At 42.2% G+C, this 26,680-nt stretch overlaps 3 protein-coding genes across 4 annotated transcripts; 2 read left to right on the top strand and 1 right to left on the bottom strand.

Annotated features, from left to right (window-relative positions):
* The first annotated feature begins 1,737 nt into the window (after positions 1 to 1,737).
* Positions 1,738 to 4,523, top strand: LOC142504563 (proteasome subunit beta type-2-A-like). The gene is made up of 3 exons (XM_075617420.1): positions 1,738 to 2,072; positions 3,234 to 3,357; positions 4,063 to 4,523. The coding sequence occupies exons 1-3, from the start codon at positions 1,915 to 1,917 to the stop codon at positions 4,393 to 4,395; spliced, it is 615 nt and encodes a 204-aa protein (XP_075473535.1). The 5' UTR covers positions 1,738 to 1,914; the 3' UTR covers positions 4,396 to 4,523.
* A 9,859-nt stretch (positions 4,524 to 14,382) lies between these two features.
* Positions 14,383 to 18,045, bottom strand: LOC142556896 (uncharacterized). Its single transcript, XM_075668391.1, has 3 exons — positions 17,803 to 18,045; positions 17,423 to 17,649; positions 14,383 to 17,323 (listed from the first exon to the last, which is right to left on the bottom strand). The coding sequence occupies exons 1-3, from the start codon at positions 18,043 to 18,045 to the stop codon at positions 14,383 to 14,385; spliced, it is 3,411 nt and encodes a 1,136-aa protein (XP_075524506.1).
* A 1,590-nt stretch (positions 18,046 to 19,635) lies between these two features.
* LOC142504565 (folate-biopterin transporter 1, chloroplastic) lies at positions 19,636 to 24,420 on the top strand. 2 transcript variants are annotated; one of them, XM_075617422.1, is made up of 9 exons: positions 19,636 to 19,964; positions 21,135 to 21,364; positions 22,244 to 22,308; positions 22,401 to 22,563; positions 22,877 to 23,025; positions 23,111 to 23,350; positions 23,444 to 23,612; positions 23,704 to 23,796; positions 23,990 to 24,420. In XM_075617422.1, the coding sequence occupies exons 1-9, from the start codon at positions 19,727 to 19,729 to the stop codon at positions 24,287 to 24,289; spliced, it is 1,647 nt and encodes a 548-aa protein (XP_075473537.1). In that variant the 5' UTR covers positions 19,636 to 19,726; the 3' UTR covers positions 24,290 to 24,420. The 2 variants fall into 2 exon arrangements, with proteins under 2 accessions (XP_075473537.1, XP_075473538.1); XM_075617423.1 differs by lacking the exon at positions 19,636 to 19,964 and adding an exon at positions 20,923 to 20,941.
* Positions 24,421 to 26,680: the final 2,260 nt, after the last annotated feature.

Raw genomic sequence — 26,680 nt, forward strand, 5'->3', positions numbered from 1 at the left:
AAGATGACGACTGTTACATCGATTAGTATTAAGCATTCCCCATCTCAGCATCTCTGCAAAAGTTTCATATTCAAGCTGATATTGCACACGCTGCAAAGTTTCTTATCAGATCACCTTAAGGATCGCTTTATGCACACTCTGTTCTCACTTATCATTTTTATACCCAAACTTAGCTATTTAATAAGAATTATTGTAACTGTCAAAAGTTTGTTACTGAACAGACTGAAATTTGTTAAATTAGTTGTTAAGAGTTTCTGCTCTTTAGGGTTGGCGAACTGAGCTAAAGTGAGTTTGTACAAAGAGTTGTACCTATCAAATCTTCTAGTGAAATATTTCTGAAATAGGAGAAGGGGAGACGTAGAATCTTAGTCTTTTATTTTACATGAACAAATCACCATCCCTATTTTCTTACAATAATTTATTTTGTCTAATCTGATGAGTATTTAATCTTCACTTTGTATTTTGAGTTGCTTCCACACTGATCTATTTAGTTGCTCGTATACTTAATTTTGATTGAAAAATCAACTTGAGCTGCTCACATAGCTTGAGTAATCTCATTTGTCAGTTTAATTTGAAAAAGTTTATTTACCGTCTTCTAAACTTATTTTTCGATCCTAATAGTCTTAATAAAGAAATGAATGGTTGGATTTCTTTTCAGGTACCATCAAAACACACACACACACATACACACACACACACACACACACACACACACACACATATATATATATATATAAACCAAACTGACTGATTAGAACAGTTCAAATAATGGCTTGAATATGTAAACTAAATGGTAAACTGGAAGTAAAATCTACCAAAGTTTTTTTCTGGATGTTCGTAGAACTCAAGCTCCTACGTCACTCCTTCTTCATTTTGGGAAGGCTCACACTAGAAGGTTTTGATATTTATAAGCAATTTGTAAAAATCCAGTCCAGTTTGTACTTTACACTGTCAAAACTAAAACTCCTAGTCAACTCAACTGAACAAAGAGACAATATAAGGACCATTCTTGAATATAATGAACTACAGAGAATTCCTAGTGCTTAATTATTCTCAATGATCAGATACAATACTTTGTAAATTGTGCCTAAGTGTACGAGCAATTTTGCTTGAACTTTGAAAGCTAGAAACTTGGTTGTAACTTTGTAACTATAACCTTGTGACTGGTAACCGTTTCTCAACTGAACTACATAGCTATTTATAGTTTTCGAACTACAACAGTCATAAACTTCAAAAAAGATCTGTTCTAAATAATGTATCTATTGCTACTTCTTTTGTCCAATTCATCATTCTTGACATCTGTATAAAGGTTGATTCTTGTTGTGTCGGCAAGGCACGGAAAAACTTACCCAAAATTCATTTTAGTCGTCTGGTGTAACCTGATGTCCTTCAAATAGAATTATGAAAACTGATAAGAGATACTTCAGTTTTGGTCCGAGTCAATTATGCTAAACTAGTCCATTTTATGTAAATTAATTTAGCTTATGTACACAGTCTGTTACGTTTGATTTGAAGTTCAGTTTATGTTTGATACAATAATTGTCCTTGTTGGAAGAGTTATCGAACTGTAGTGCTTGAGTCATTGTGCGGTTTAAAAGATTTAAATTGTACAATTACCACCAACAATAACTTTTGACAAACCCGTGGAGAAAATGACCATCCTTATTCAAGTTACATAACGGGCCTGAAAAAAATGCGATATTTAGTTAAACACGCTTTAACCTTCTTGTTGACCAAGATACGATTTCCCCTCCCATGTCAAAAAAACTCGTTGAAGTCCACTTCCAAAAGAAAATGGAGTTCAAATAACAAAACCCCTAATTCATAAATACAGAGGAGATCTGAGAAAAAAAGCAAAGCAAATCACAGTAGAAGAAATTGAAATCTGATTTCAAAAGTGTAGAGTGAGAAGAAATGGAGTCAGTATTTGGATTGGTGGGTAAAGATTTCGCAATAGTGGTGGCCGACTCATCCGCGGTTCACAGCATCCTTGTGCACAAGACTAACGAGGACAAGATCATGGTCTTAGATTCTCACAAACTCATGGGAGCATCGGGAGAAAGTGGTGACCGGTGAAATCCCATTTTCATTTTTCACTTAGTAATTTAATTGCATTTTATTGTAACTCGTGAACTGTCTGAAATTTACTTTTGTAGTTGTGATTTATTTACGTAGATTCGATGTGAAGTTTTATCCTGAAATGTTGAGACTTTACATCCTATGTAGAGTCGGAGATGTGTGCTTATTGTTTCGAACTAAAAATAGCTTCTTTGCTTCAATTTACAGTTGTTCTTGGTTTGCTCGCTATGTATGATTTTATTTTTGTTAAAATATATTCTCTTATTGGGTTCTTATTATTTTTTTGTTTATGATGTATAATTTTTCGCTGAGAGTTGCTTGCATGCTTTCCCATTATTTTCTTCACGTGTGTTAAACATTTTATCATTCTGGACATACTCTGAACAAATTATCGATATAATTGTTATACAAAACCTGTAAATGAACGAAATTTCTCGTGCTTAACTGATTGGAGCCGTAATGTCTTATTTTTATGAAGTATCTATTTCGTTGCCATAGTCGGGTCCCATGAACTTTTTCCTGCTAATGAATGGAGGGATCAATTTGTCGTGTAATTTTTTACTTCTGCCAGATTGTTATTTCTCGTTTGAAAAACTATGGAGTCCTTTAAATTATATTAACTCCAAGTTCAATAGTATTTGCAAACAGCGAGATTACTAGGAACATCTGTTGTTTAGGCAATTTGGTTTCTGAATTTAGGTGTATGATGACTATGGTTGTCAGGTTTTCTTTTTTGTCTGGCTTTTTTGTATTCTTTTAATATGGTTCTGATATTTCATGTTTTGTTTCTGGGCCTGGATTTTATTTCCCATGTTTTTATGATTGATTTGCTATATAATTAGCTATCATGATCTCCAGTTAAAGATCACTTTGTTTCAGTTAATAGCTTTGGTATCTGGCCCCCCCTTTTTTTGTTGTCTATCAAATGATTTGGGTGAGTGAACATTGTTTTTGTTTAAGTATTGCGTTTATATAGTTTTGGATGTTTTGAGAAGTTCAGATTTTTGAAATCCTGGTTAATATTGTGTGCTTGAATTCTGGATACATCCCTTATTATGGTTCACGTGTTCTGCACATTCCGTTACTCCACTATGTCGTTTCTGTTAACTGAAACTGTTGGCGGTAATTTTGTTTTTTGTGGGATGATGCATTAGGGTTCAGTTCACGGAGTACATACAAAAGAATGTGGCGCTGTACCAATTTCGCAATGGCATTCCCCTCACAACTGCAGCAGCCGCAAATTTCACTAGAGGCGAGCTTGCCACAGCCTTGAGAAAGGTATAATTTTCTCTTTAGAGGTTTCTCCGTGATTAATTTATCAATTTCTCTGTTTGCCTTGCATCACTTAGTTTTTTAAGATTATGTTTGTGCTTCAAAAGGAGAATAAAATAATAGAAGGGGGTATTCACGTTAAGTCTTTAATATCAAACAAAGAAAGAGCTATTAATTGCCAGATGACATAGTATAGGTTTTTTGAGCCTTTTGATACAATCATATACAAATAGTTCATGGGCAAAAAATGAGTTATTTATGTCCTGGAGGACTAACAGGGCGAACCGCTAGTTTTCGGATATACGAGATCTAGTCACTATGGTCGTATTTGCCCAATTGACACATCTGAGTGAATCAATGTTGGGCTTATTGGATCCTTAGCAATTATTGCGAGGATGGGGTCTAAACTCTCCGGTTTCCGAAGCCACCATGGCACTAGTATGTTTTATTCAAATGATGACCAGTGAGCTGAAAATAGCTTAAGCATCTTTATTTCACATATTTTGTCACGTCTGATGTCTCACTCCCATTGATCTGCACAAGCGAAATACTACACAATGATCTATGTTGGCAACTAGTTTGCACTAATTTTTATTTTCTGAGGTTAATTGACCCTAGTTCTTTTAAAGTCATTTAAAATACCCCAACAATCCGATGTACTTGTACTGCACACTTTGTTCACAATTTAACTTGTTGATTTTTGTTTTTTAGAATCCATACATGGTGAATATCATACTAGGTGGTTACGACAAGGACGTAGGCCCATCTCTGTACTTCCTTGATTACATCGCATCACTTCACAAGGTTGATAAAGCTGCTTTTGGTTATGGATCCTACTTTGCTCTCGCCATGATGGATAGGCACTACCGTCAAGACATGACGGTCGAAGAAGCTATCGAGTTGGTGGATAAGTGCATATTAGAAATTCGTACAAGGTTGGTCGTGGCTCCGCCAAACTTTGTAATAAAAATCGTCGACAAAGATGGGGCTAGGGTACATGCTTGGCGCGAGTCCATCAAGGATTCCCATGATTCTGCTGCCTAATCCTTTTTTGAAGGGTTTATGAAACTTCTTTAATTTGCACTAATACACTGGAAAACTTCAAATAACTTGTGGGATATGTTTTCTAAAGGCACTTTGCCTTTGAATTGCAATTTACCCGAATTCTTGTAGCTTCCAGCCTATTTCACCTGCACGGCTTGCTTTGTCATTTGAGGTAAGTTATTCATTTGTTTGTGCATGTGAAGTGCACTAATCGAGTCTCACGTTATCTCAATCACATTAGTTTTATGCCATAGATGGGTGCTTCGTATTTTTGTATTTTTTTGTGTGGATGTTTTTGGTTCAAGAGTTTTTGAAACTCGAATCGAACCGTAAGTACATAGAAACCGAATCCATACAGATCCAAAATTGCTTTAAGTTGAAACCATTTTAATCGAGTTATATTGTTTTCTTGCCCATTTTGTTTTATGTTTTCCTTTTATAAGTTGGGCTAGCATTTCACATAATTAGGAAATTTAAAATATTTTCTGATGAAGTTGAAAATTTCAGTATCTCGGGTTTGGTATGGTGAGCCAACTATTTCCTGTTGGTCAGACATATTGTGCTCTGTCCTCGAGCAGTGGGTCGCGGGACGGACTCCACATGGGTTATTGGAATCTTATCTTTGTCTCAACAGTATCTCTCTTTTTTGGTCTAAAAGAAATATGGAGTTTAGATCAAGTGTGTGCTCCCTTGACCCAACCCGAATAAAGTGGGTTGTGTTTAATATTGTGCTTCTCTCACATTTGAGTTGGTTCGAGTTCATCCGAGCCGTTGAATCACAAAGTGATGGACGGTTGAGATCACGATTCGCATAACATAAAACATGATCTGAGCCACTTTCATTGATATTAAAATTAACATGACTTTTCTGCTCAAATTCGTACACACAAAAAAAGTAGGCCTATGATATTTTTATATTAACATAAAAACTGAACATCAGTTTCTGGATGACAACCTCTCTTCTTACAAAGGGTGGTCGAACAAATTCTTTTATGTTGTCCACCTTGAATATTACCAGTACTCTTGCCCCATGACATGGGAGGACGATATAACGGCTAGGGATCCCCACCATTCTGAGCCTGATCCCGACCTCCAAAATTTTTTGGTCATCATGTCGGTTAAGTGTTTTCGAACACTTAGTTTGATGCAAGATGATGTCTTGTCACTTCGGTTTTAGCCAAAAGGGGTTCGAGTTGTAGGATGATGTAGGTATGGCTCGGGGAAATACATACAATTATTTACTGATTTTTTTAATTATTATCTCTTCCCGTGCAACCGACATGATGGTTAACACTGAAATGATCAAGGCTTTGAAGAGAAAGAAAGCCATGATTTCCGAACAGTCCGACCAGGCTTCTCCCGAGTCCCCAGAAAAGCTGGTTCGGAAGAAAAAGAAGTCCACTGAGCCGCCCAAAAAAAGGCTCTCCTAAACGAAAATCCCTTCACTGCCCAATTCTCCACCCTGAGCCTGAGCCTGACCTTCTTCATACGGGCCTTCTGCCTCTTTGCTCAGGGCTTCCTCCGACCCCCTAGCCATGTGGCACCTGGTTTTGGACACCAATATGAAATTGGTGTGGAAGGTGTTCGACCAGGAGTTGGACGAATGGATAGCTCTATCAGCTTGTTCCGGGTAAGACCTAATTCATACAAAGCCACTTCCCTTACAATCGTACTGTTTTTTACCTTGTTTTTCTCGTACAGGGCTTGATCCATGCCAGGGAACGTTCCTACCAAGCTGTCGCAGCTCAGGCTCGATTTCAGTCCCATCAAGTGGACATAGACGATGTTTGGGCTTGGCACATCGAGCTAATGAATCAATTCCGGGCCATTGAGACTCGAGCTGCTTCCGAGAAGACTACTTTGTTGGCCAAACTCGAGGATACTCGGGAGAGGGGAAATTAATAGAGGGCTCAGCGGAGCAAAGAAATTCAACACCTAGAGGGCCGGATGGGCATCTAAAGGGAGAAGCTGAGGCTCTCTGGGCAAGCAAGAAGGAGAAGTTTGTGAAGTCATCCGAGTATGAGAATCTGTGCACTAACAAGGCCCTGGAGTTCTTCGAGCTTGGTTCAAGGTCTACATAACTTAACTCCGGGCCAATGTTTATTTGGAGGCCGAGCACCTCGTTCCCTTTCTAAGGCTGGAGAAGGCCCTAGATGACCTTCCCGAAGAGGGTGAGGTGGTTGGCAAAGAGGAAACCGAAGACGAGGAGCCCGAGGTTCCTGCAATTCCCGAAGTCTTCTCATCTCCTTCGTAATATCATTCGGACCGGGTGGAGGGTTTTTGGCTTGTCTTTGTGCCAACACTTTGTGGTAGTGATCAACTGGGTGATATGAGCCAAATTGAAATCAGGCAAAGGAGGTAGTGAGACATTATTTTAGCCGCTATGAGTTTGATTGACACTCCTTTCATTTTCGCCTTCTCGATTTGGGCCCCAACTTCTTCTGTCACCTCATCTTCCTCTTCCCCTCATAATCTTATCTCATGTTCCTTCAATTTCTCACAGATGTCGCCAATTGATGAGGTCGAAAATTTTACGTGTCGTTGGTTCGATCTGGTGAGTCAAATACTTCCACGTTCCTTTCAATTTGTTGTTATCCGAGCAGAGATTTACAAATCAAGAGATGACTGACTTGGATATGGCTAAGCTGAGTGTAACCGAGCTGAATCATGCTGATGAAAAACCGTTAAGGGGCACCGAAAGTGTTTTCTGTGTATCTCCTCTGATGGTTAAGTCAGTCCGGAGAGCAAACTTAAGAGCGGAGAGCAAACTTAAGAACGCGAATATAATAGTGATTCTATAAAGTAATGAGTGAATGACTCAAAAGCATCAAGGATACTTGATATTTATAGAGTTGGGCCTGAGTAGTGTGTATGGTAAGATTTCTAGTATGACAAGTTACATTGGATATTATATTTGTGCTGATCTTATCTTATGATACTCACGGGAAATTTAGGGTCCGATCCACGCAAGCGTCACTAATCCAGACACGGGCTCCAAAATTACCCTGGGCCTGAAATCACAAATAAGACCGTTAGGAGGGGGCCATGAGGGTATCCTGGCGTAGCCCCTCCGACGCTCAAGTCAGAGACTGAGGATATATGGGGGAGCAGCTAAGGGCGCTGCTGAAAATAATATAGTGAATGCCATATCGTACGCTCAAACCTGGTATTTATAGGAGAATACCTGGGCTTGTCATGGGCCCTTCACCTGTGGGCTACCTGTGGGCCTTAGATATGGGCCGGGGGTTTGGGCCAGATCTTGATGGGCTCATCCATGGGGTATCACCAGTCTCCCCCTCCCGAGTCGAACTGAATCGTAGGTTCAAAGTTCGATTAATGGTGTTGTCCTTGGTTCATCTGCGATGAGGATGTATCGTACCAGAAAAAATTAATTTCGTTTGCCGTTAACGAACGATGTTCACCGCTGCAAAAATTACGGGGATCGACCTGCCCGGTCAGGTCGCGGGGATCGACCTGCCCGGTCAGGTCGTGGGGGTGTGGGGGCAACGCCCCCATAATTTTTTCAGAAATAAGCACTCGCAAGGGTGAGGCCTTGCGTTTTTCCTGCCGTTCTCCAGTCTCCCAAGATTAGGAAACAAATCAAATCGCAATCTTAATCTGGAGGGAAATATATCAAATCAAAACACAATCTCCTCCTAAATGGTAAGGTATGGGCTGAGCTCCCCTATAAATAGAGGCCACCTTCTCATTTCATTCTTACTTCTCTCACAAAAATTTCCGCTGAAATTCATTCACCAGCTCCTCCCTGCCCACGCTTTACCTGCGCGTTAACCCTAGCGCCGCCCCACCACCACTCCACCGTCACTTTAGTCCGCCGCCCCGGCCACCACTGTGCGCCGTCCCACTCTCGCTCGAGCCATCGCACGCCTCGTCTTAGCCAGCGCGCGCCTCGCCCGAGCCCTGCAGCGCGCCTCGCCCGAGCCCAAGCCTCCCCTCGTCGAGCCTGCCGAGCGCCCCTGCACGAGCGCACGCCCTCACCCCTACACGCTCCACGCTCGCCGCTCGCCCTAGCCCGAGCATCCAGCTCGCCCTCGCCCGAACGCACAAGTGCACGCTCGCCCACATCGTAAGCTCGCCGCCCAGACGCTCTCCCAGGGCGCACACTCGCTCGCCGAGCCGCTCGCCTCTGCGCGCATACTCGCCCAGCAACACGCTCGCCCGGTGCGCTCCTCGCCCCGCACGAGTGCACGCTCGCCCCTTGCCGCTGCGTGCTAGCCCAGCGCGCACACTCGCCCGTCGAGCCGCTCGCCCCCGCGCGCCTACTCGTCCAGCAGCACGCTCGCCCGGTGCGCTCGCCGCCCCGCACGAGTGCACGCTCGCCCGAGCGCCTCGCCCCTTCCGCGCACATACCCTGCTACGAGCTCGCCCGGCCGCACGCTCGCCCCTGCCACGAGCTCGTCCCGCCGCGCCACACTCGCTCGAGCGCCGACCGTCCCACGCTCGCCCAGTATCCGAGCACCAGCTCGCCCCTCGCCCTTGCACGCCAGCCCTCACGCGCCGTAACGCACCTTACCCGGCCATTCTTGCGATTTTATTGCTTTGAGTATTTTCCCCTGCCTCATCCGGGTCAGTTCTCTCCTCTTCCTGTTTGATTATCCTTAGCACTTATGTCTTCTTCCGATTCCGATTCCGAGTCTAGTTCTTTGGGTGGTACTGAGGGGTTTAGCGAGTCTAGCGAGTCCAGCAGGTCTAGCAGGTCCAGCGAGTCTAGCCAGAGTAAGATTTCCCTAGCCGATCCTGATTTTACCGTTGATCCTCCTGAGGAGGAAGTCACCACTCATAGTCGTCCGGGTAAGGAAGTTCGTCACGTGACCCAACAAATGAACATATCTAACGCAGACAACTTGTGGTATGGTCATTTGTCATCCCACATCCCTTCCGGTAGCGAGCCAAAACTTAGAACTTTATGGCACATTCCTTCCTCCCACCAGATTATCATTCCTAGCCCAGAGGACCGGCCCTATCTAGCCCCTAAGGGCTATTATACCTTCTTTCAGCATCACTTTGATGCAGGTCTCCGTTTCCCTTTGTGCAATTTCTTCCAAGAATTAAGCAAGTACTACCAGGTGCATTTAGGTTTACTCACGCCCAATGCTTTCCGTTTGATAAGCTGTTTCGCTGTGTTATTCAGAGCTTTAGGCCTCCCTTTGAATTGCACCACTTTTTCCTACTTCTTAGTTTTGTCCAGGTCAAAAGATGGACCTTTCTACGTAACCTCCCGGTCTGGCCACAAACTGTTCGATGGGGCCCCCAGTCATGTGAAGGACTGGAAAAAATACTTCTTCTTTGTACAGCCACCCAAAGAATTGACTTGCTTTACCGATTGGTACCCTGTCTTCACTAAACCCAAACTTTCCAAGAGTTATAAGAAAGATGAGGAGTACCTACAGATAATGAGTGTACTAGGAGATCGATGCTTTAACATTCCCAAACTTCTATCTGAGGATCTCCTATGTCATGCCGGGTTAAGTCCCGTTAAAATTAAGCTGAAGGAGAATGCTGGTAGATATTCTCATGTGTCCATACTTCTTGTTTTTCTTTTATTTATTATGTTACTTGATAACATTCTCATTTGGTTCCTTGTCTCTGCTTGCAGGTACTAGAGTCATGAACGCCCTATTTCTTCGTGAACTTTCCAAGACAAAGGCCGGGGGTTCTTCATCAGTTTCCCAGAAATCCATTACCCCGGTAGTCACGATGGGCCCAAAGGGAGATTGTTCTGCTGCTGAGAAAAAGAAAACAGGTTCCTGTTCTACCACCGCGAAGAAGCCTGCTAGCTCCCCTAGCTCCCCTACTGCTGCGAAGAAGAAGAAGGCAGGCTCCTCCTCCTCCGCCTCAGAGCGAGCCTCCTCGCCACCCTCCTCGCGCCAAGTCCCCTCCTCCGTCTGGTAAGCAAAATGCATCCACTGATCTTAGCCCGTCAGCCCCTCAGCATGGCAAACGCAAGATTTCTGAGATTTCTGTCGTATCGGTCTCTTCTCCAGAGGGGTCCGAGCCCGATGAGGAGCCTCCCCTCGCATCGGCGGTGCATCCTCTATACACTTCGGATTCGGCCATCGTGGGGCGGGGTCCTACTCCTCTAGCTCAGAAGATAATGTATCAGCTTCCTTCCGACGCCGATGCAGCGTTCATGGGTTCACTGGGGTGGTCAGACCTCCTCCGCCGGACATGCAGCAGTGTCACCGAGGTATACTTCTCCTTATAACCTTTAGATTGATGTTTAATATACATTTGATCTTCTTATCGTCTTTTCACCCTTATCTACTTATGCAGGGCATGATGTACGTTGGGGAGTTGGCCGAGCGTGCTCACGTCGCTCGATCTGACTCTTGTCAAGAATTACGCGAGGTTCAGGCTCTCCGCGAACAGCTCCAGGCTACTATTGATGAGATGAAAGTGTCGCATGCCATGGAGCTTTCGGAGTCCCAAGCTCAATTGTCGGAGTCCCAGATCCAGTGCGGCGAGCTCTCAAAACAGAAGCAGGAGTCTCAGCGGCTGATAGAGGATCAAGCTAAAGAGATCAAGAAGCTGAAGAAAGAATTAAAGAACTCACAGGCTGAGCTTAAAGACGCCAAGGCACGACATGTTGCAGAAGCCTCATCTTTCAAAGAGGAATTTCTCAAATCCGAAGAATTTGTCGAGATCTGTGGCCCGAAAGCTTTTCACTACCTGGGGGTGGGTTTCGAAGGTGCAGTCGGCCTTTTCCACGCTCAGGGCTATCCTCCGCCAGGCGCCCCTACTGACTTTATCGACTTCGAGGGCTTCATATCGAGTCTCCCCCCTGATTCCTAGATTGAGCCCCTTTATTTATGTTATTTTCTGCATTGTTTTATTTTCCATAGGATTATGCGACTTTTGGGACGTTTACATTTGGTTCTTTCCTTTTGCGCACTTTTGACATGTACGAACTCGTTTTATTTATGCAACCTTGAGTATTTTGCATTTGAATTTACTGCTTCTCACGAGTTTGTCTCTGATACTATTAACCTGTTAGGGCAAATAAAATCATCACCCTCTAATTCCTCTGCTAGGTGACACCTTAGCAGGAAAATAAAAATCAACCATCTCCACCCTCTAACTCCTCTGCTAGGTGACACCTTAGCAGGAAAATAGAAATTCACCATCTCCACCCTCTAACTCCTCTGCTAGGTGACACCTTAGCAGGAAAATAGAAATCAACACCATCACCCTCTAACTCCTCTGCCGGGTCATACCTTAGCAGGAAAATAGAAATTCACCATCTCCACCCTCTAACTCCTCTGCTAGGTGACACCTTAGCAGGAAAATAGAAATCAACACCATCACCCTCTAACTCCTCTGCCAGGTGACACCTTAGCAGGAAAATAGAAATTCACCATCTCCACCCTCTAACTCCTCTGCTAAGCCGGGCCTTAGCAGGAAAATAGAAATCAACACCATCACCCTCTAACTCCTCTGCCGGGTCATACCTTAGCAGGAAAATAGAAATTCACCATCTCCACCCTCTAACTCCTCTGCTAGGTAACACCTTAGCAGGAAAATAGAAATCAACACCATCACCCTCTAACTCCTCTGCCAGGTGACACCTTAGCAGGAAAATAGAAATTCACCATCTCCACCCTCTAACTCCTCTGCTAAGCCGGGCCTTAGCAGGAAAATAGAAATCAACACCATCACCCTCTAACTCCTCTGCCGGGTCATACCTTAGCAGGAAAATAGAAATTCACCATCTCCACCCTCTAACTCCTCTGCTAGGTGACACCTTAGCAGGAAAATAGAAATCAACACCATCACCCTCTAACTCCTCTGCCAGGTGACACCTTAGCAGGAAAATAGAAATTCACCATCTCCACCCTCTAACTCCTCTGCTAAGCCGGGCCTTAGCAGGAAAATAGAAATTCACCATCTCCACCCTCTAACTCCTCTGCTAGGTGACACCTTAGCAGGAAAATAGAAATCAACACCATCACCCTCTAACTCCTCTGCCAGGTGACACCTTAGCAGGAAAATAGAAATTCACCATCTCCACCCTCTAACTCCTCTGCTAAGCCGGGCCTTAGCAGGAAAATAGAAATCAACACCATCACCCTCTAACTCCTCTGCCGGGTCATACCTTAGCAGGAAAATAGAAATTCACCATCTCCACCCTCTAACTCCTCTGCTAGGTGACACCTTAGCAGGAAAATAGAAATCAACACCATCACCCTCTAACTCCTCTGCCAGGTGACACCTTAGCAGGAAAATAGAAATTCACCATCTCCACCCTCTAACTCCTCTGCTAAGCCGGGCCTTAGCAGGAAAATAGAAATTCACCATCTCCACCCTCTAACTCCTCTGCTAGGTGACACCTTAGCAGGAAAATAGAAATCAACACCATCACCCTCTAACTCCTCTGCCAGGTGACACCTTAGCAGGAAAATAGAAATTCACCATCTCCACCCTCTAACTCCTCTGCTAAGCCGATGCCATAGTAGAAAATTTTAATTTTTCTCCACCCCAACTCTGCTCCTCTGCTAGGCGATGCCTTAGCAGGAAAATTTAATTTTTCTCACTTTCATAATACACCACCATTCATGAACTGAAAAGAAGAACTTGATTTTATTAAATTCCAATGGATTACAAAAGAAAGTTTAGAAAGTAAAATACATCGACGACAGAATCAAGAATAATACTTCCTAAGGTGATAAGCATTCCAAGGCCTCTTCAAAGCTTTGCCTTGCGCATTCTCTAAGTAATAGGCTCCAGAGCTCAACCTCTCGACCACCTTGAAGGGACCCTCCCACTTTGGGTCCAATTTTCCCCTCTGCTCTTCTGGCACCTTCCTCAGGACCAAATCACCCACCTGAAAGTTTTTTTGCACGACTCTCCGATTATAAGACTGTGCAATGCGATTCTTATAAGCTTCCAATTGAATGCTGGCAGCCTCCCTCTTTCCTTCCAAAAGATCAAGGTCAGTAGCGCGTCTTGCCCCATTGTCCTCGTCATAAAACATCACCCTTGCCGATTCCAACCCGATCTCAGCCGGGAGCACTGCTTCATTACCGTAGACCAAACTGAAAGGAGTTTCTTTGGTTCCCTCTCTCGGAGTGGTTCGGTATGCCCATAAGACACTTGGTAGCTCATCCACCCAATTGCCTTTGGCCTTGCACAGTCGAACTTTCAGACCCTGTACCAGCGTCCGATTAGTCACCTCCACCTGGCCATTACTCTGCGGGTAAGCTACAGAGGTAAAGACTTGTTGGATCTTCATCTCTTTACACCAAGCTTCGATTTTGGCCCCTTGGAACTGTCTCCCATTATCGGATATCAGCCTCCTAGGTACCCCGTACCTGCATACTATACTCTTCCACAAGAATTTCAGGACGTCGTTCTCAGTGATTCTGGCCAAAGGCTCTGCTTCCACCCACTTTGAAAAATAATCAACTGCTACCAGTAGGAATTTTTTCTGAGCAGGAGCCATAGGAAAAGGTCCCACGATATCCATTCCCCACTGGTCAAAGGGACAGGCAGCCGTGACAGCCTTCATCATCGCGGCCGGCCGGTGATTCAACTGCGCATGACGTTGACAACTATCACAAGACATTACCAACTCTTGAGCATCATGCAGCACTGAGGGCCAAGAATAACCGGCGAGCAGTACTTTTCTTGCTAATGCATAAGCCCCTAAATGATTTCCACAACACCCCTCGTGAACTTCTCGGAGCACATAATCAGCCTCTTTGTAACTTAAGCACCGAAGAAGTGGCCCTGCAAAGGACGTTCTAAACAACACGTCCCCAACCATTACATAGCGTGAACATTTTATCTTCAATTTATGAGCTTCGCGAGGGTTATCAGGAAGCTTTCCCTCTTTCAGGTAATCAATTATGTCAGCCCTCCAATCCTCTTCTTCTTGCTCAGCTGCAGGTGAACTCGTGTGAGGTGTGAGTTCGATTTGAAATACCACATCTCTATTCTTCCAACTTCCCATCGTTCCAGCCATTTTGGCTAGAGTGTCTGCCTTTTCATTTCTTTCCTGGGAATCTGTTCAAATGTAATCTCTGTGAATTTCTCTCTGATTCTGTTCACTTCTCGAGCATACTCAATAAGCTTCTCATCTTTCACATCATACATCCCCTTCATCTGTTGCGCTACCAACTGTGAGTCAGAAAAAATAAGTACCCGGGTAGCTCCCACATTTATGGCTGCTCGAAGTCCTGCCAACACAGCCTCATACTCTGCCTCATTATTGGATGCTCGAAAGTCCAACCTTACAGCCAACTTCACTTCTTCCCCAGCAGGTGAAATCAGTACTACTCCCACCCCACTTCCGTCCTTCGACGAGGAACCATCCACATACACCTTCCAAGGGTCCTCATTCTCCTGATGTACAGTCTCAGCCAGAAAATCGGCTAACGCTTGTGCTTTAATAGCTGTTCTCGGCTCATACTGGATGTCGTATTCTCCCAACTCCGTAGTCCACTTAACCAGGCGGCCGGACATATCAGAATGAGTGAGAATCCTGCCTAATGGACTGTTAGTGAGCACCACAATCGGATGAGATAAGAAGTAAGGCCTCAAGCGTCTGGCTGTCATTACCAACGCCAAAGCCAATTTTTCCAAACCCGAGTATCGGATCTCTGCCTCCTTGAGTGCATGCGAAACATAGTACACCGGCTGTTGAACTGATCCATCAAGCTTGACAAGGACCGAACTCACGGCCCCTTCAGTGGCAGATAAATATACCCACAAAGGCTCCCCCGCTGTCGGTTTGGCTAGAACAGGAAGCTCGGCAAGGTACTCCTTCAGTTCTGTGAAAGCCTTCTCGCAATCCGGCCCCCACTCAAATTTTTTCGCCTTTCGCAGGGTCCGGAAAAAGGGTAAACTTCTATGGGCGGATCTCGAGATAAAACGTGCCAGCGCAGCAATCCTCCCTGCCAACTGCTGAACATCTTTAGGCCCCTGAGGAGAGACCATATTTTGGATAGCTTGAACTTTCTCAGGGTTAGCCTCAATTCCCCTCTCCGTCACCATATAACCCAGAAATTTCCCACTCTTCACCCCAAATATACACTTCTGAGGGTTCAACTTCAGCCTATAGGACCTGAGGGTGGAAAAGGTCTCCACTAAGTCAGGTATGAGCAGGGCTGAATCCTTAGACTTTACCATGATGTCATCCACATATACTTCCACATTCCTCCCCACCTGCTTAGAAAAGACTTTATCCATCAACCGCTGATACGTGGCTCCGGCATTTTTTAGTCCGAAGGGCATGACCACGTAACAGAAAGTTCCTTCAGAGGTGATGAAACTTACTTTATCTTGATCCTCCACGGCCAAGGGGATTTGATGGTACCCCTGATAAGCGTCCAGCATGCACAAATACTGGTGTCCGGCTGTGGAGTCCACCAACTGATCTATCCGCGGCAAGGGATAACAATCTTTAGGACATGCCTTGTTGAGATCTCTGAAGTCCACACACATCCTCCATTTTCCCGAACTTTTCGGAACAAGAACGACATTCGAGAGCCAAGTAGGAAATTGTACCTCTCGAATGTGCCCGGCACTGAGCAACTCTCCCACCTCCTTTTTTATAACTATATCTTTCTCGGGCCCGAAGTGTCTTTTCTTCTGCTTCACGGGACGAGAATTCGGCAAGATGTTTAACCGATGTTCTGCTACATCTGGACTTGTCCCTGTGAGCTCTTGGGCTGACCAAGCGAACCTGTTGAGATTAGCTTGTAAACAAGTAATAAGTTTTTCCCTTACCTCTGGGTCAAGGTCAGGGGCTATTCTTAGAGTTTTCTTGTCAGGCCCCAATGTCACGATCTCCGGCCTCTCATCCATCACCTCATGAACCTCTCTCCTTACCACGGGCAACCCGCTTCGCCCCCTTCTAATCATATTGACCTCCACACGTGCCCTCTTCCCCTCTTCTTTCACTATCCCCTCATAACACCGACGAGCGACTTTCTGGTCCCCACATAAGACTCCAACCTCCCTCCCCACAGGAAACTTCAACTTCTGATGATACGTGGACGCTACAGCTCTGAAATCTTTTAGGGCTGGTCGCCCCAGAATTCCATTGTAAGCGGATGGGGTGTCCACCACAGTAAATGTCGTCATCTTGGTCACCCGCCGAGGCTCATCTCCCAAAGATAAAGGAAGGACAATTTGACCCAGCGACGGGATGGCATGTCCTGCGAACCCATATAGAGGAGTGGAGATTGGTTCAAACTCAAATCCTTCCACCTTCATCTGATCCAGAGTACTCTTGAACAGGATATTAACAGAGCTTCCATTATCAATAAAGATTCGTGCCACATCGTAATTGGCAACGGTGGTCGTCACCACCAAGGCATCGTTATGAGGAGCCACAATGCCTCGGAGATCCTCTGGCCCAAAACTGATGACAGGATCATGGGGTAAGTTCGCACTCCTCGATATTTCAAAATTCTCCAACCTCCTCCCATGCGCCTTCCGCGCTCGCCCGGAATCCCCATCAGTAGCACCCCCCGAGATCATATGAATCATTCCTCTCGTCGGGTGATTATCCTCATTCGTTCTCCTCCTCGGTTCAGCGGGCTCCCAAGGGACATCCTGACCTCGACCCTCTCTCCTCGGCTCTTCGATCCTCGGACGTATCCATGGAGGGCCTCGACCCCGCCTAGAAGACGGGCGAGATCTCAGCTCACTCCCAGACGAGGACCCTTCTTGTCTACCCCGTGGCGGAGGTCGAGCACTGCTCTCGACCCTCTGCGACTTCTCCCCCCTCTCCCCCGACTCCCTCACCTCCATCACCTTATCCCGACTCCTATTCAGAGGAACATGTGATGAGAATTGTCTTCTATCTTTGGTTCTGTCCTCATCTCTTTCCCCTGCACCCCTCTTCTTTCCACCTCTCTCGGCTCCCTCCACCCTACTTCCTCCGGGCCGGTTTTCCATCCTCCTGTATCGTTGAGCATCCTCCAGGTTGACATATTTCTCAGCTCGAGCCAACAAATCATCATAGCTCGACGGAGGCTTCTTGACCAACGACTTAAAAAACTCTCCTCCCCTTAGTCCTTGTGTAAAGGCACTTATCATGATGTCAGGGGTAGCCGATGGTATTTCTAGTGCTGCAGTGTTGAAGCGCTGGACAAACTCCCGCAACGTTTCAGCCTCTTGCTGTTTCATCACAAACAAACTCAAATAGTTCTTTTGATGCCTCTTGCTGCTGGCAAATCGGTGCAAGAAGGCTGCAGAGAAATCCTCGAACGATTGTATGGAGTTGGGCTGCAGGGTATTAAACCATTGCTGGGCTGACCTCACCAACGTGCCCAGAAACACCCTGCACCTGACTCCGTCCGAATATTGGTGCAATAGAGCCGCATTCTCAAATCTCCCCAAGTGTTCCTCAGGGTCTGTATGTCCGTCATACTCTCCAACGTTTGATTGTCGGAAATTCGGAGGAAGCTCTTCCTCCAAGATGGCTAGTGAAAAAGGGCTTCCTCTCTTGGGTACCGGCGCCCTGCTTCCCACCTGCTCCCTCAACCTCCTTATCTCTTTCCACATCTCTCCCATCTCACTAATCTCCCCACTCTGGAGGGGTTGCGTCTCTTCAACCCTGCTATGATGGACCTCAACATTTTCCTCCCGCTCCTGATGGGCGGCTTGTTCCTCTACAAACATAGACTCTTGATTCCTCTTCATGGCCTCATCCACTGTTCGGGTGATAAATTGGCCCAGCTGTTCCAGGGTCAAGTTTCCCACATTCTCATTGGGACGGGTTTGCTCGGCCCTCGTCTCGTGGATGGGCTGCTCAGTTCTGGCCTCTTGACGAGGTTGTTCTTGTCTCGTCTCAAGATGCGGTTGTTCCTGTCCCGCCTCAGCGCGAGATGGTTCGGGTCCCCTCCGAGGACGCGATGATGCTGAGGTGGCTCTTCCACTCCCTCTCCTCCCTACCATCTCTACGTCTCAACTCAAAAGTTTCCCACAGACGGCGCCAAGTGATACTCACGGGAAATTTAGGGTCCGATCCACGCAAGCGTCACTAATCCAGACACGGGCTCCAAAATTACCCTGGGCCTGAAATCACAAATAAGACCGTTAGGAGGGGGCCAGGAGGGTATCCTGGCGTAGCCCCTCCGACGCTCAAGTCAGAGACTGAGGATATATGGGGGAGCAGCTAAGGGCGCTGCTGAAAATAATATAGTGAATGCCATATCGTACGCTCAAACCTGGTATTTATAGGAGAATACCTGGGCTTGTCATGGGCCCTTCACCTGTGGGCTACCTGTGGGCCTTAGATATGGGCCGGGGGTTTGGGCCAGATCTTGATGGGCTCATCCATGGGGTATCATCTTATCTTCGGTAATTCATGGATTTGAATGTTATATCTCGACTTCTTCGGGATTCTTTCCTTATCACAACATATTTATTCCAGACTTTTTGTATGGATATGATTTTATTCACCATCATACCTGTTTGAGTTCGGGTAGGATGAAAATTTATCTCGAACCAACTGCTTGAATGGCCCTTTATCGATGAAATACTCCCAATCCAAAGTGGTCGGGTATGGGTAATTTACACGTGTTCACCTTCTAGTCGATGCTCACGTAATTTGGCTGAACCACCAAAACATCCTCAGTTGGTCGGAACCTATTGTGCTCTGTCTATCCCAGAGCAGTGGGTCACGAGACGAACTCCACATGCGTTATTGGGCTCTTACCCTAATCTCAATCGGATTAAATTTGGACCTTTTGTTTTAACTTATGGGCCGCGATGCTCATTAGGTCTGACCATCTAAAGTCCACGGTCATGTAAGAGTCATGGGGCATCATTTTCTTTGATATAGTACATATCAATATTGAAATTGATATTAATATATTTTTGTTCTTTTATTTTATTTTATTTATGGCTTAGGAATCAACTTAAATATGATATATTTGTATAATTACATACTTATATAAAGAAAAAATAATATATTATTTGAATATTATATAAAATTCGTTTATATATATTATTTAATCATTTTTGTAAAATATATCTTTCATATTCACACCTGACAAGCTAGTGTAGATTACAATCAAAATACAATGCACGATGTCAACTGAGTTACGCATCACTATCAGGTTTTAATGCTGTGAAACGTTCAAAACCAAGGAAATAATAATAATAATAATAATAATAATAATACAAAAATGAAAAAAATAGACAACTCTCACATTTCTAGTCATTTTTATTGGATCACCACTTGGCACTCGATTCAGCACCCAGCAGGGGTAATTTTGTCCTTTACTAGGCTTTTCCAGGTTCCTCTGTTTTTCCTTCCACTCCCAACACCTCCTTTCCGAGCAAAACTATTTAAGAAATGGCAACAACCATAAGACAAATTCCATTTCCAATTTTACCCTCACGAAATCCTATTTTCTACTTTCTCTCCCTCTCCCCTAATCTACATCATTTCAGCAATTATACGCCTTCCGCCTTCCGCCGCAGACCCCGACGTAAGCCGCCGCCGTTTTCCGACATGTCTGCCCCCGTACCTTTTCTATCCACCTCTCTCCGCGGAGAGTTGGAATCCGAACCCTTGCTAGAATCCAGATATCGTAAGTCTTGTGTGTGTGTGTGGGTATGCATTTCGGATTTGTTTTACATTTGTCGTGGTGATTGAGATTCAAGGTTGCATCTTGATCCGTAATGATTTGTTAATCGCTTTTGTTGGCTGGTGTTCTGTGTTATGGGAGTTATCTGAGAAAGAAAGGTGTTCAGTTTTTTAGGATAATATAGTTTGAAGCGAGTATTTGTCTTCAGATTTATGTTGACGGTCGTTGGCTTCTCACTTGGGGTTTTAACTTAGGTGTGGATTAATAATCGTTTAACAAGTAAGAAGCGATTTGCAGCTTTGATCTACTGCTAAATGCGAAAGAAGTAATTCGAATTAGAATTAAGGTCTCGAGGAAGATGGGGTTGTGATACTCTTGTTTATTATGAATTGCCAGTTAGAATCAAATGGACTCCTTCTCTGCTTGGCATCTTTTTCTGATCATTTTCTGATTTTGATGATCTTCAACTTTTAGAAGTTGGAAAAATAAATAAATTAGGAACGGAGCTTGAAGCATTTTAATTGTAACATGGATTTTAAAAGTTATTATATGCTCATAAGAAGTGTGCCTGACTTAAGGTGAGTCTCAGCTTTGAGCCTTGATACTAGCTAGGGATACGTATATTTGATGAAGTGTATGCCTTAACCATGAATCAAGCGCCTAATAAGCACACAATAAATGTAGTATGAGTAAATTCAATGTGAAAGAATCGAGATAATAGTTATTTATTTTGCATGTAGATTAATCAATGTTTGTTTGTTTATTGACATTTAATAACTTATAAAGAAAATACTAGCTCTGTGTATTGACATTTTCTTCAAATGTTTAATTTTTCAATATTATCCCTTAGGGTGTTTCGCTTGAATAAGGCACGTGACTTGTTCGACCCCTTGCGACTAAGTGCTAAGATACTCATATGCCTTAGAGAGCCTTGCTCTTCTAATAACTATGCACGAGTGTTCAATAGCCATTTCATTGTGGTACTTGCCATTCCAAAGAATTTCACACTTTTTATGAGAACTTGATACTATAAATCGATGGTTTTGGCCATAAAATAGTTCTTTTTATTTTTTTGATTGTGTTGCAGATTATTTTGTAAAAGCTGTAGATAAGTTATTGCTTAAAGTTTCATCTTTGTCCCTGTCTCGCTCATGCCTGTTCATTAATGTGTAGGGAAAGCAGAAACATTGGCAACCGAAGTAGATGAAGAATCCACCTCATCCAGTAACAATGGCGTTCGCAAAAGACGATATTCTGTGAAGTCCGTCCGATTATTTGGTGTTGACTTAACCCCGGATAATATTGCAGTTGCTATGGTATATTTTGTCCAAGGTGTTCTGGGTCTCTCTAGGCTTGCAGTCAGTTTTTACCTAAAAGATGACCTCCATCTGGACCCTGCTGAGGTAATCATATTTGTTGGATTAGGTCTCAGTTAATGGGTGGATGTGCTAAGTTTCGAAACTTAGAATCATGTGGATTTTGGAAATTAATAAATCCGTGGATTTTGGAAATTGTGTTTATTTATGTTACGTCTGTATTAGGAAATAAAATGGAAATGATACATTTATTTATAAACAAATGTCAATTTTAGTCTTGTATATATTGATATGGCATTTTTAGTCTATATGTTTCTTTAGATCAATTATAGTCCCGTAACTTTGTTTTTTTGATCAATTTTAGTCATTCTTTCCAAAATAATATCATTAAATGATCAATATTATTGTCAAATTTTTATCAGTGCTTGGTTAATAAAATTTCTTAAGATATGCATGTGTGTTTGACAACGTAATTATAAATTTTTTTAACAATGATGTTAGCCATATAGTTACATGATTTTGACAAAAAGAACTAAAATTATAGAAAAAACATAGTTACTGGACTATAATTGATTTAACGAAACATACAAGACTAAAAATGTAATAAACCAATACATACAGGACAAAAATTAACATTTCGCCTTATGAATATTGTGGTTGTAACATTGGAATGAAGGTGTGGTACTGTGGTACGAACTTTGGGATTCTTTTAAAATCATTTTTTTATCGTTACTATGAGCGGAGGGGGTTTGATGGGTATCAAACTTGATACCTGTCCCACTATTGGTGGCTTTTATACGCATTGTTGTCGCTGATACACGTTATCGTGGAAGAATCACGATGTAAAAGTACTAGTTCGGAGAAATTTCTTTCATGCATTGATCGAGTCTGATTTGAAAACAATTTTGTCTGTTTTTGTGTTTTCCTGACAACATATTGAGTACTTATCTTTGCATGGTTGACTAGACAGCTGTCATATCTGGTGTCTCATCACTGCCGTGGCTTGTTAAGCCCCTTTATGGTTTCATCAGGTGAGTATTAACTCACACTGATTATTCATCTTCTCATGTTTACTTTTTCATGTTACTAATTTCCTAACCTTTACTCTGATGCATTGTTATAGTGATTCCATTCCGCTTTTTGGGTATCGGAGAAGGTCATATTTGGTTCTTTCCGGACTTCTGGGAGCTCTCTCATGGGCGTTGATGGCCTCCTTTGTTGACAGCAAATATGGTGTTGCCTTCTGCATACTTCTTGGATCTCTTTCTGTCGCATTTTCAGATGTTGTTAGTACTTCTTCCCTTTAATTTTGGAGATAGATAAAAATGACTGTCATCGTGCTTCTTATTTGAATCTAGTAAACTGGGATGGAAATTATAGTTTGAACTCACCAAAGTATGTTGCTAGTTTCATTTCTTTAATGAGTTTATTGATGTGTTATGTTAGTGTGACCTGTGATGGAGCTTCGCTGAGTCCAAAAGTCCTACATGAGCTTAAAAGATTGGAGTTTCAGAGGCATTACTATGTGGCATTGTTGTTGGTCTTTGGATGTCATTTAATATAGTCATCAAAAACCTGTTAAGAGAAAAAATCTTTCAGGTTGTGGACTCGATGATAGTGGAGAGGGCTCGTGGTGAATCACAAAGCACGTCAGGATCTCTTCAGTCTTTATGCTGGGGTTCCTCAGCTTTCGGTGGAATTGTGAGTTCCTATTTTAGTGGCTCTTTGGTGGGTACGTACGGTGTTAGGTATGCCATGCATTCTACACTTGTTATTTTCATCATTTTTCTTGCGTTGGTTCATCCACTTCAATTCGCTTCTCAACACTCGCAGGTTTGTCTTTGGACTAACAGCCGTGCTTCCACTGATAACATCTGCAGTTGCTGTTCTTGTTAAAGAGCAGCCAGTTCTTGGCTCAGCTAGAGGGGAAAGTTCTGGGTTTGTTCAAACCTCAAAACAGAGTATGGTTCAACTGTGGGATACCGTTAAGCAGCCCAATGTATTTCTCCCAACTGTGTTCATTTTCCTATGGCAAGCAACTCCGCATTCTGATTCCGCCATGTTTTACTTCACGTATGTTGATTCATGTTTTTGAGGACTTGATTTCAACACCCCTCGATTTCATTTTTGCAGATAACTATGAACTTAAATGTTTTATGTTTCCAGGACAAATAGACTTGGTTTTACACCTGAGTTTTTGGGACGTGTGAAGCTTGTAACTTCAGTCGCATCCCTTGTTGGTGTTGGGCTCTATAATGGTTTCTTGAAAAGTGTCCCTTTGCGGAAGATATTTCTCGCAACTACTCTCATTGGTACCGCTCTTGGGATGACTCAAGTATGATTTTTGTATGCTTCAATATTCTTTTTTTCAGTTTTTGACCCACTCTTTCATGCATTTGAATTAGACTTCTGCGACTTTCTTGTAGGTTTTTCTTGTTACTGGATTAAATCGGCAGTTTGGTATAAGTGATGAGTGGTTTGCTATTGGTGACTCATTGATATTGACAGTTCTCGGTCAGGTACATTTTTCCCATCATTGAAAATCAGATACAAGTTATGCAGTATGGATTGATAATTTTTTGATTGCAACTTTGCCACCAAAATGAAAAAATTATCTTTAATATTTTGAAAACAACATTTTATCCTGTCAAATAAAACTAAACCATCTCTCTAAAATTCACAATGGACTCTTGATGTTGAGTTTTCTTGTAGGCATCATTCATGCCGGTTCTAGTACTTGCTGCAAAATTATGTCCTGAGGGCGTGGAAGCAACTCTGTTTGCGACGCTGATGTCCATATGCAACGGTGGGAGCGTTGTTGGGGGACTCATGGGAGCTGGACTTACTCAGCTGTTTGGCGTCACAAAGGACAGTTTCGAAAACTTAGCTCCTCTCATAATTCTGTGCAACCTTAGCTCTTTGCTACCACTGCCCCTCCTCGGCCTTCTTCCTCAAGATGCTCCGGATGCCGATGCCAAAGAAAACAGTGACATTGAAATGAAATCTAACTGAATCAGCAGGATTTTGATGGTCAATGCATCCAGGGACCATTTTCCTTCTGATTGTAATGCAAACTGGGATATATTGAGCATTTTCTATAGTGTTTAGGATACTACGTATACGTGGAAAAATACTTGAACCAATTACCATGCAAATAGTGGTAGTTTATACATGCAAATGGACCAGTAACATAATTTAAAAGGTTGAAAAATATATATACATATGTATACTAGGTTCCGCCGGCAGCGCAACGTTACTAGAAACATGAGACATTGAAATAGGAAATAGACACGAATGGGATAGAAGATGAGCCATATTACGATATAAGGTTATCCCTTATAGGATGAAATTCGATCCTACGACCTCATTTGCAGTACCTTATTTGTAGATCAATGACCAAAATTTGGTAAATATTATGTGTGATTCGTATGATTTATATGGGCTACATATAAAAAATTCATGTGTAATCAAATCTTAGTCATTCTGCTCACAGGGTTGAAGCACCCCTTGTAGGATTCCTCTAACGTGGCCTCACATGCATGGGTGTCAATTTGGATGGGTTGGATGGATTCGGTCGGGTTGAGTAATAGTATTATTCAAAAATTGCTTCAACCTGGACCCAATCCGAATCCGAGTCAACCCGAAAACTTTAAATCTGAACCCGAATCAACCCGATCAACCTGTATAACCTGATTTTGAATTTTTTTTAAGAAAATTAAATAAAAATAAAAAAAATAATACTAATATTTTAATTTAAATACATAATAATAAAATCTGCCTCATATATATAATTTAAATTTGAAAGTGTAATTGTTGAAAAATAAATATATTTACTAAATCAAACAAATAATTGTTTAAAAAATAAAAAATGTTCAAAATAAATATTAAATTATGAAAATTTATGATATAAATATACAATAAATATTTTTTCATACATACAATATATAAAAAATGTACGCAATATTTATTAATTATATTTTTTTCAATATTTATTAATTATATATTTTTTAAAAAAATAAAATTTTCGGGTTAAGTTGGGTTGACCCGAATCCAACCCAACGCGATCATTTTTTTCGGATCATGTATCGGGTCCAATCCAATCTGACTGAACCCGAAAACCCCAAACTCAAACTTGATTTTTTCAAGTTGAATCGTGTCGGGTTGATGAGTCGTGTATGATTTTGACACTTCTAGTAACACGGGCGTGGAAATAAAAGCAATGTGTTTTGATACATTTTCAATTCTTTCCCCAAAATATGCTTCTATCAGCTTTTGCATTTCTCTAGACAAATATATTATTTTTAATTCACATTTTTACATTCCGAAAAATACCTAAATTTAAAATTATACTCTAATCTGAAAAATTAAATTTTTAATTCTTAAAATATCCAGAAACTATTAAATTTGATTATTAAATATTTTCTCACATGGCGTTAAAATATACAATTTAAAAAAAGTTTTCTTTATAAAACAAAACTATAATTTATATTTGTGCGTACGTGCGAGTATTACATTTTTCAAGAAAATCACATTGTAAAGAAAACATTTTTTAAAGCGCCCTTAGTCATATACTACTAGGCATCTACTTTTAGGGATGTTTAAAATCCGGTTAAAACAAAAAAAAATAAAGACAAAAATTCGTGTGAGACGGTCTCACAGGATCGTATTTTGTGAGACATATATCTTATTTGAGTCATCCATGAAAAAATATTATTTTTTATGATAAGAGTATTATTTTTATTGTGAATATCGGTAGGGTTGACTCGTCTCACAGATAAAAATTCGTGAGACAATCTCACAAGAGACTTACTCAAAAATAAAATGATCAAACTAAAAATTTTGGGTTTTTCAATTCTTTAACCGGTTTAGGTTTTAGTATATAAAAATCCAGTTTTTTCGGTCCGGTTTCGATTTTAGGGGTAAAAAAAAACGAAATCACCGAGAAACCAAAATTATGTAAAATTCTTTACGTTTTGTTGTATTATGCACCAAAAATGCCCTAAGCCTACACTTAAATAAATAATTATTTTGGGTTTTGAAAATATTAGGGATGTCGATTCGGGTGAGTTGAGCGGTTTAGAGCCGGTTGATGCATGATAAAATTAAAAACTTGTTCGACCCCAACCGAATCATCCCGAAAACTTGCAATCCGAACCTAAATTAGACACCTAAACTTGATTTTGTTTTTGAAAAAAAATATATAAAAAATATTAAATAATAATAATATTTTAATTTAAACACATAATAATAAAATCTTTCGTAAATGATTTAAATTTGTAAGTCTAAATGTAAAAAATTAAATATATTAATTATAAATATTTTTTTAAAACATAAAATTTGCGGGTCGATTCAAATTGAACCCGATTACTCTTAGGGTCAGATATCGAGTCCTACCCAATCTGA

This window comes from Primulina tabacum, chromosome 9 (assembly GCF_025594145.1).
Source record: "Primulina tabacum isolate GXHZ01 chromosome 9, ASM2559414v2, whole genome shotgun sequence".
Lineage (NCBI taxonomy): Eukaryota > Viridiplantae > Streptophyta > Magnoliopsida > Lamiales > Gesneriaceae > Primulina > Primulina tabacum.

Excerpts from the sequence above, each read along its gene's own strand:
- LOC142504563 (XM_075617420.1), top strand. The coding sequence starts at position 1,915 with ATGGAGTCAGTATTTGGATTGGTGGGTAAAGATTTCGCAATAGTGGTG. Across the intron at positions 2,073-3,233 it reads TCGGGAGAAAGTGGTGACCG|GGTTCAGTTCACGGAGTACA; the intron begins GTGAAATCCCAT and ends ATGATGCATTAG. Across the intron at positions 3,358-4,062 it reads TTGCCACAGCCTTGAGAAAG|AATCCATACATGGTGAATAT; the intron begins GTATAATTTTCT and ends TTTGTTTTTTAG.
- LOC142556896 (XM_075668391.1), bottom strand. The coding sequence starts at position 18,045 with ATGTTTGTAGAGGAACAAGCCGCCCATCAGGAGCGGGAGGAAAATGTT. Across the intron at positions 17,650-17,802 it reads CGAATTTCCGACAATCAAAC|CCCAACTCCATACAATCGTT; the intron begins GTTGGAGAGTAT and ends AATACCCTGCAG. Across the intron at positions 17,324-17,422 it reads CAAGGACTAAGGGGAGGAGA|GAGGATGGAAAACCGGCCCG; the intron begins GTTTTTTAAGTC and ends TCAACGATACAG.
- LOC142504565 (XM_075617422.1), top strand. The coding sequence starts at position 19,727 with ATGGCAACAACCATAAGACAAATTCCATTTCCAATTTTACCCTCACGA. Across the intron at positions 21,365-22,243 it reads TCCATCTGGACCCTGCTGAG|ACAGCTGTCATATCTGGTGT; the intron begins GTAATCATATTT and ends ATGGTTGACTAG. Across the intron at positions 23,351-23,443 it reads TCCGCCATGTTTTACTTCAC|GACAAATAGACTTGGTTTTA; the intron begins GTATGTTGATTC and ends TTATGTTTCCAG.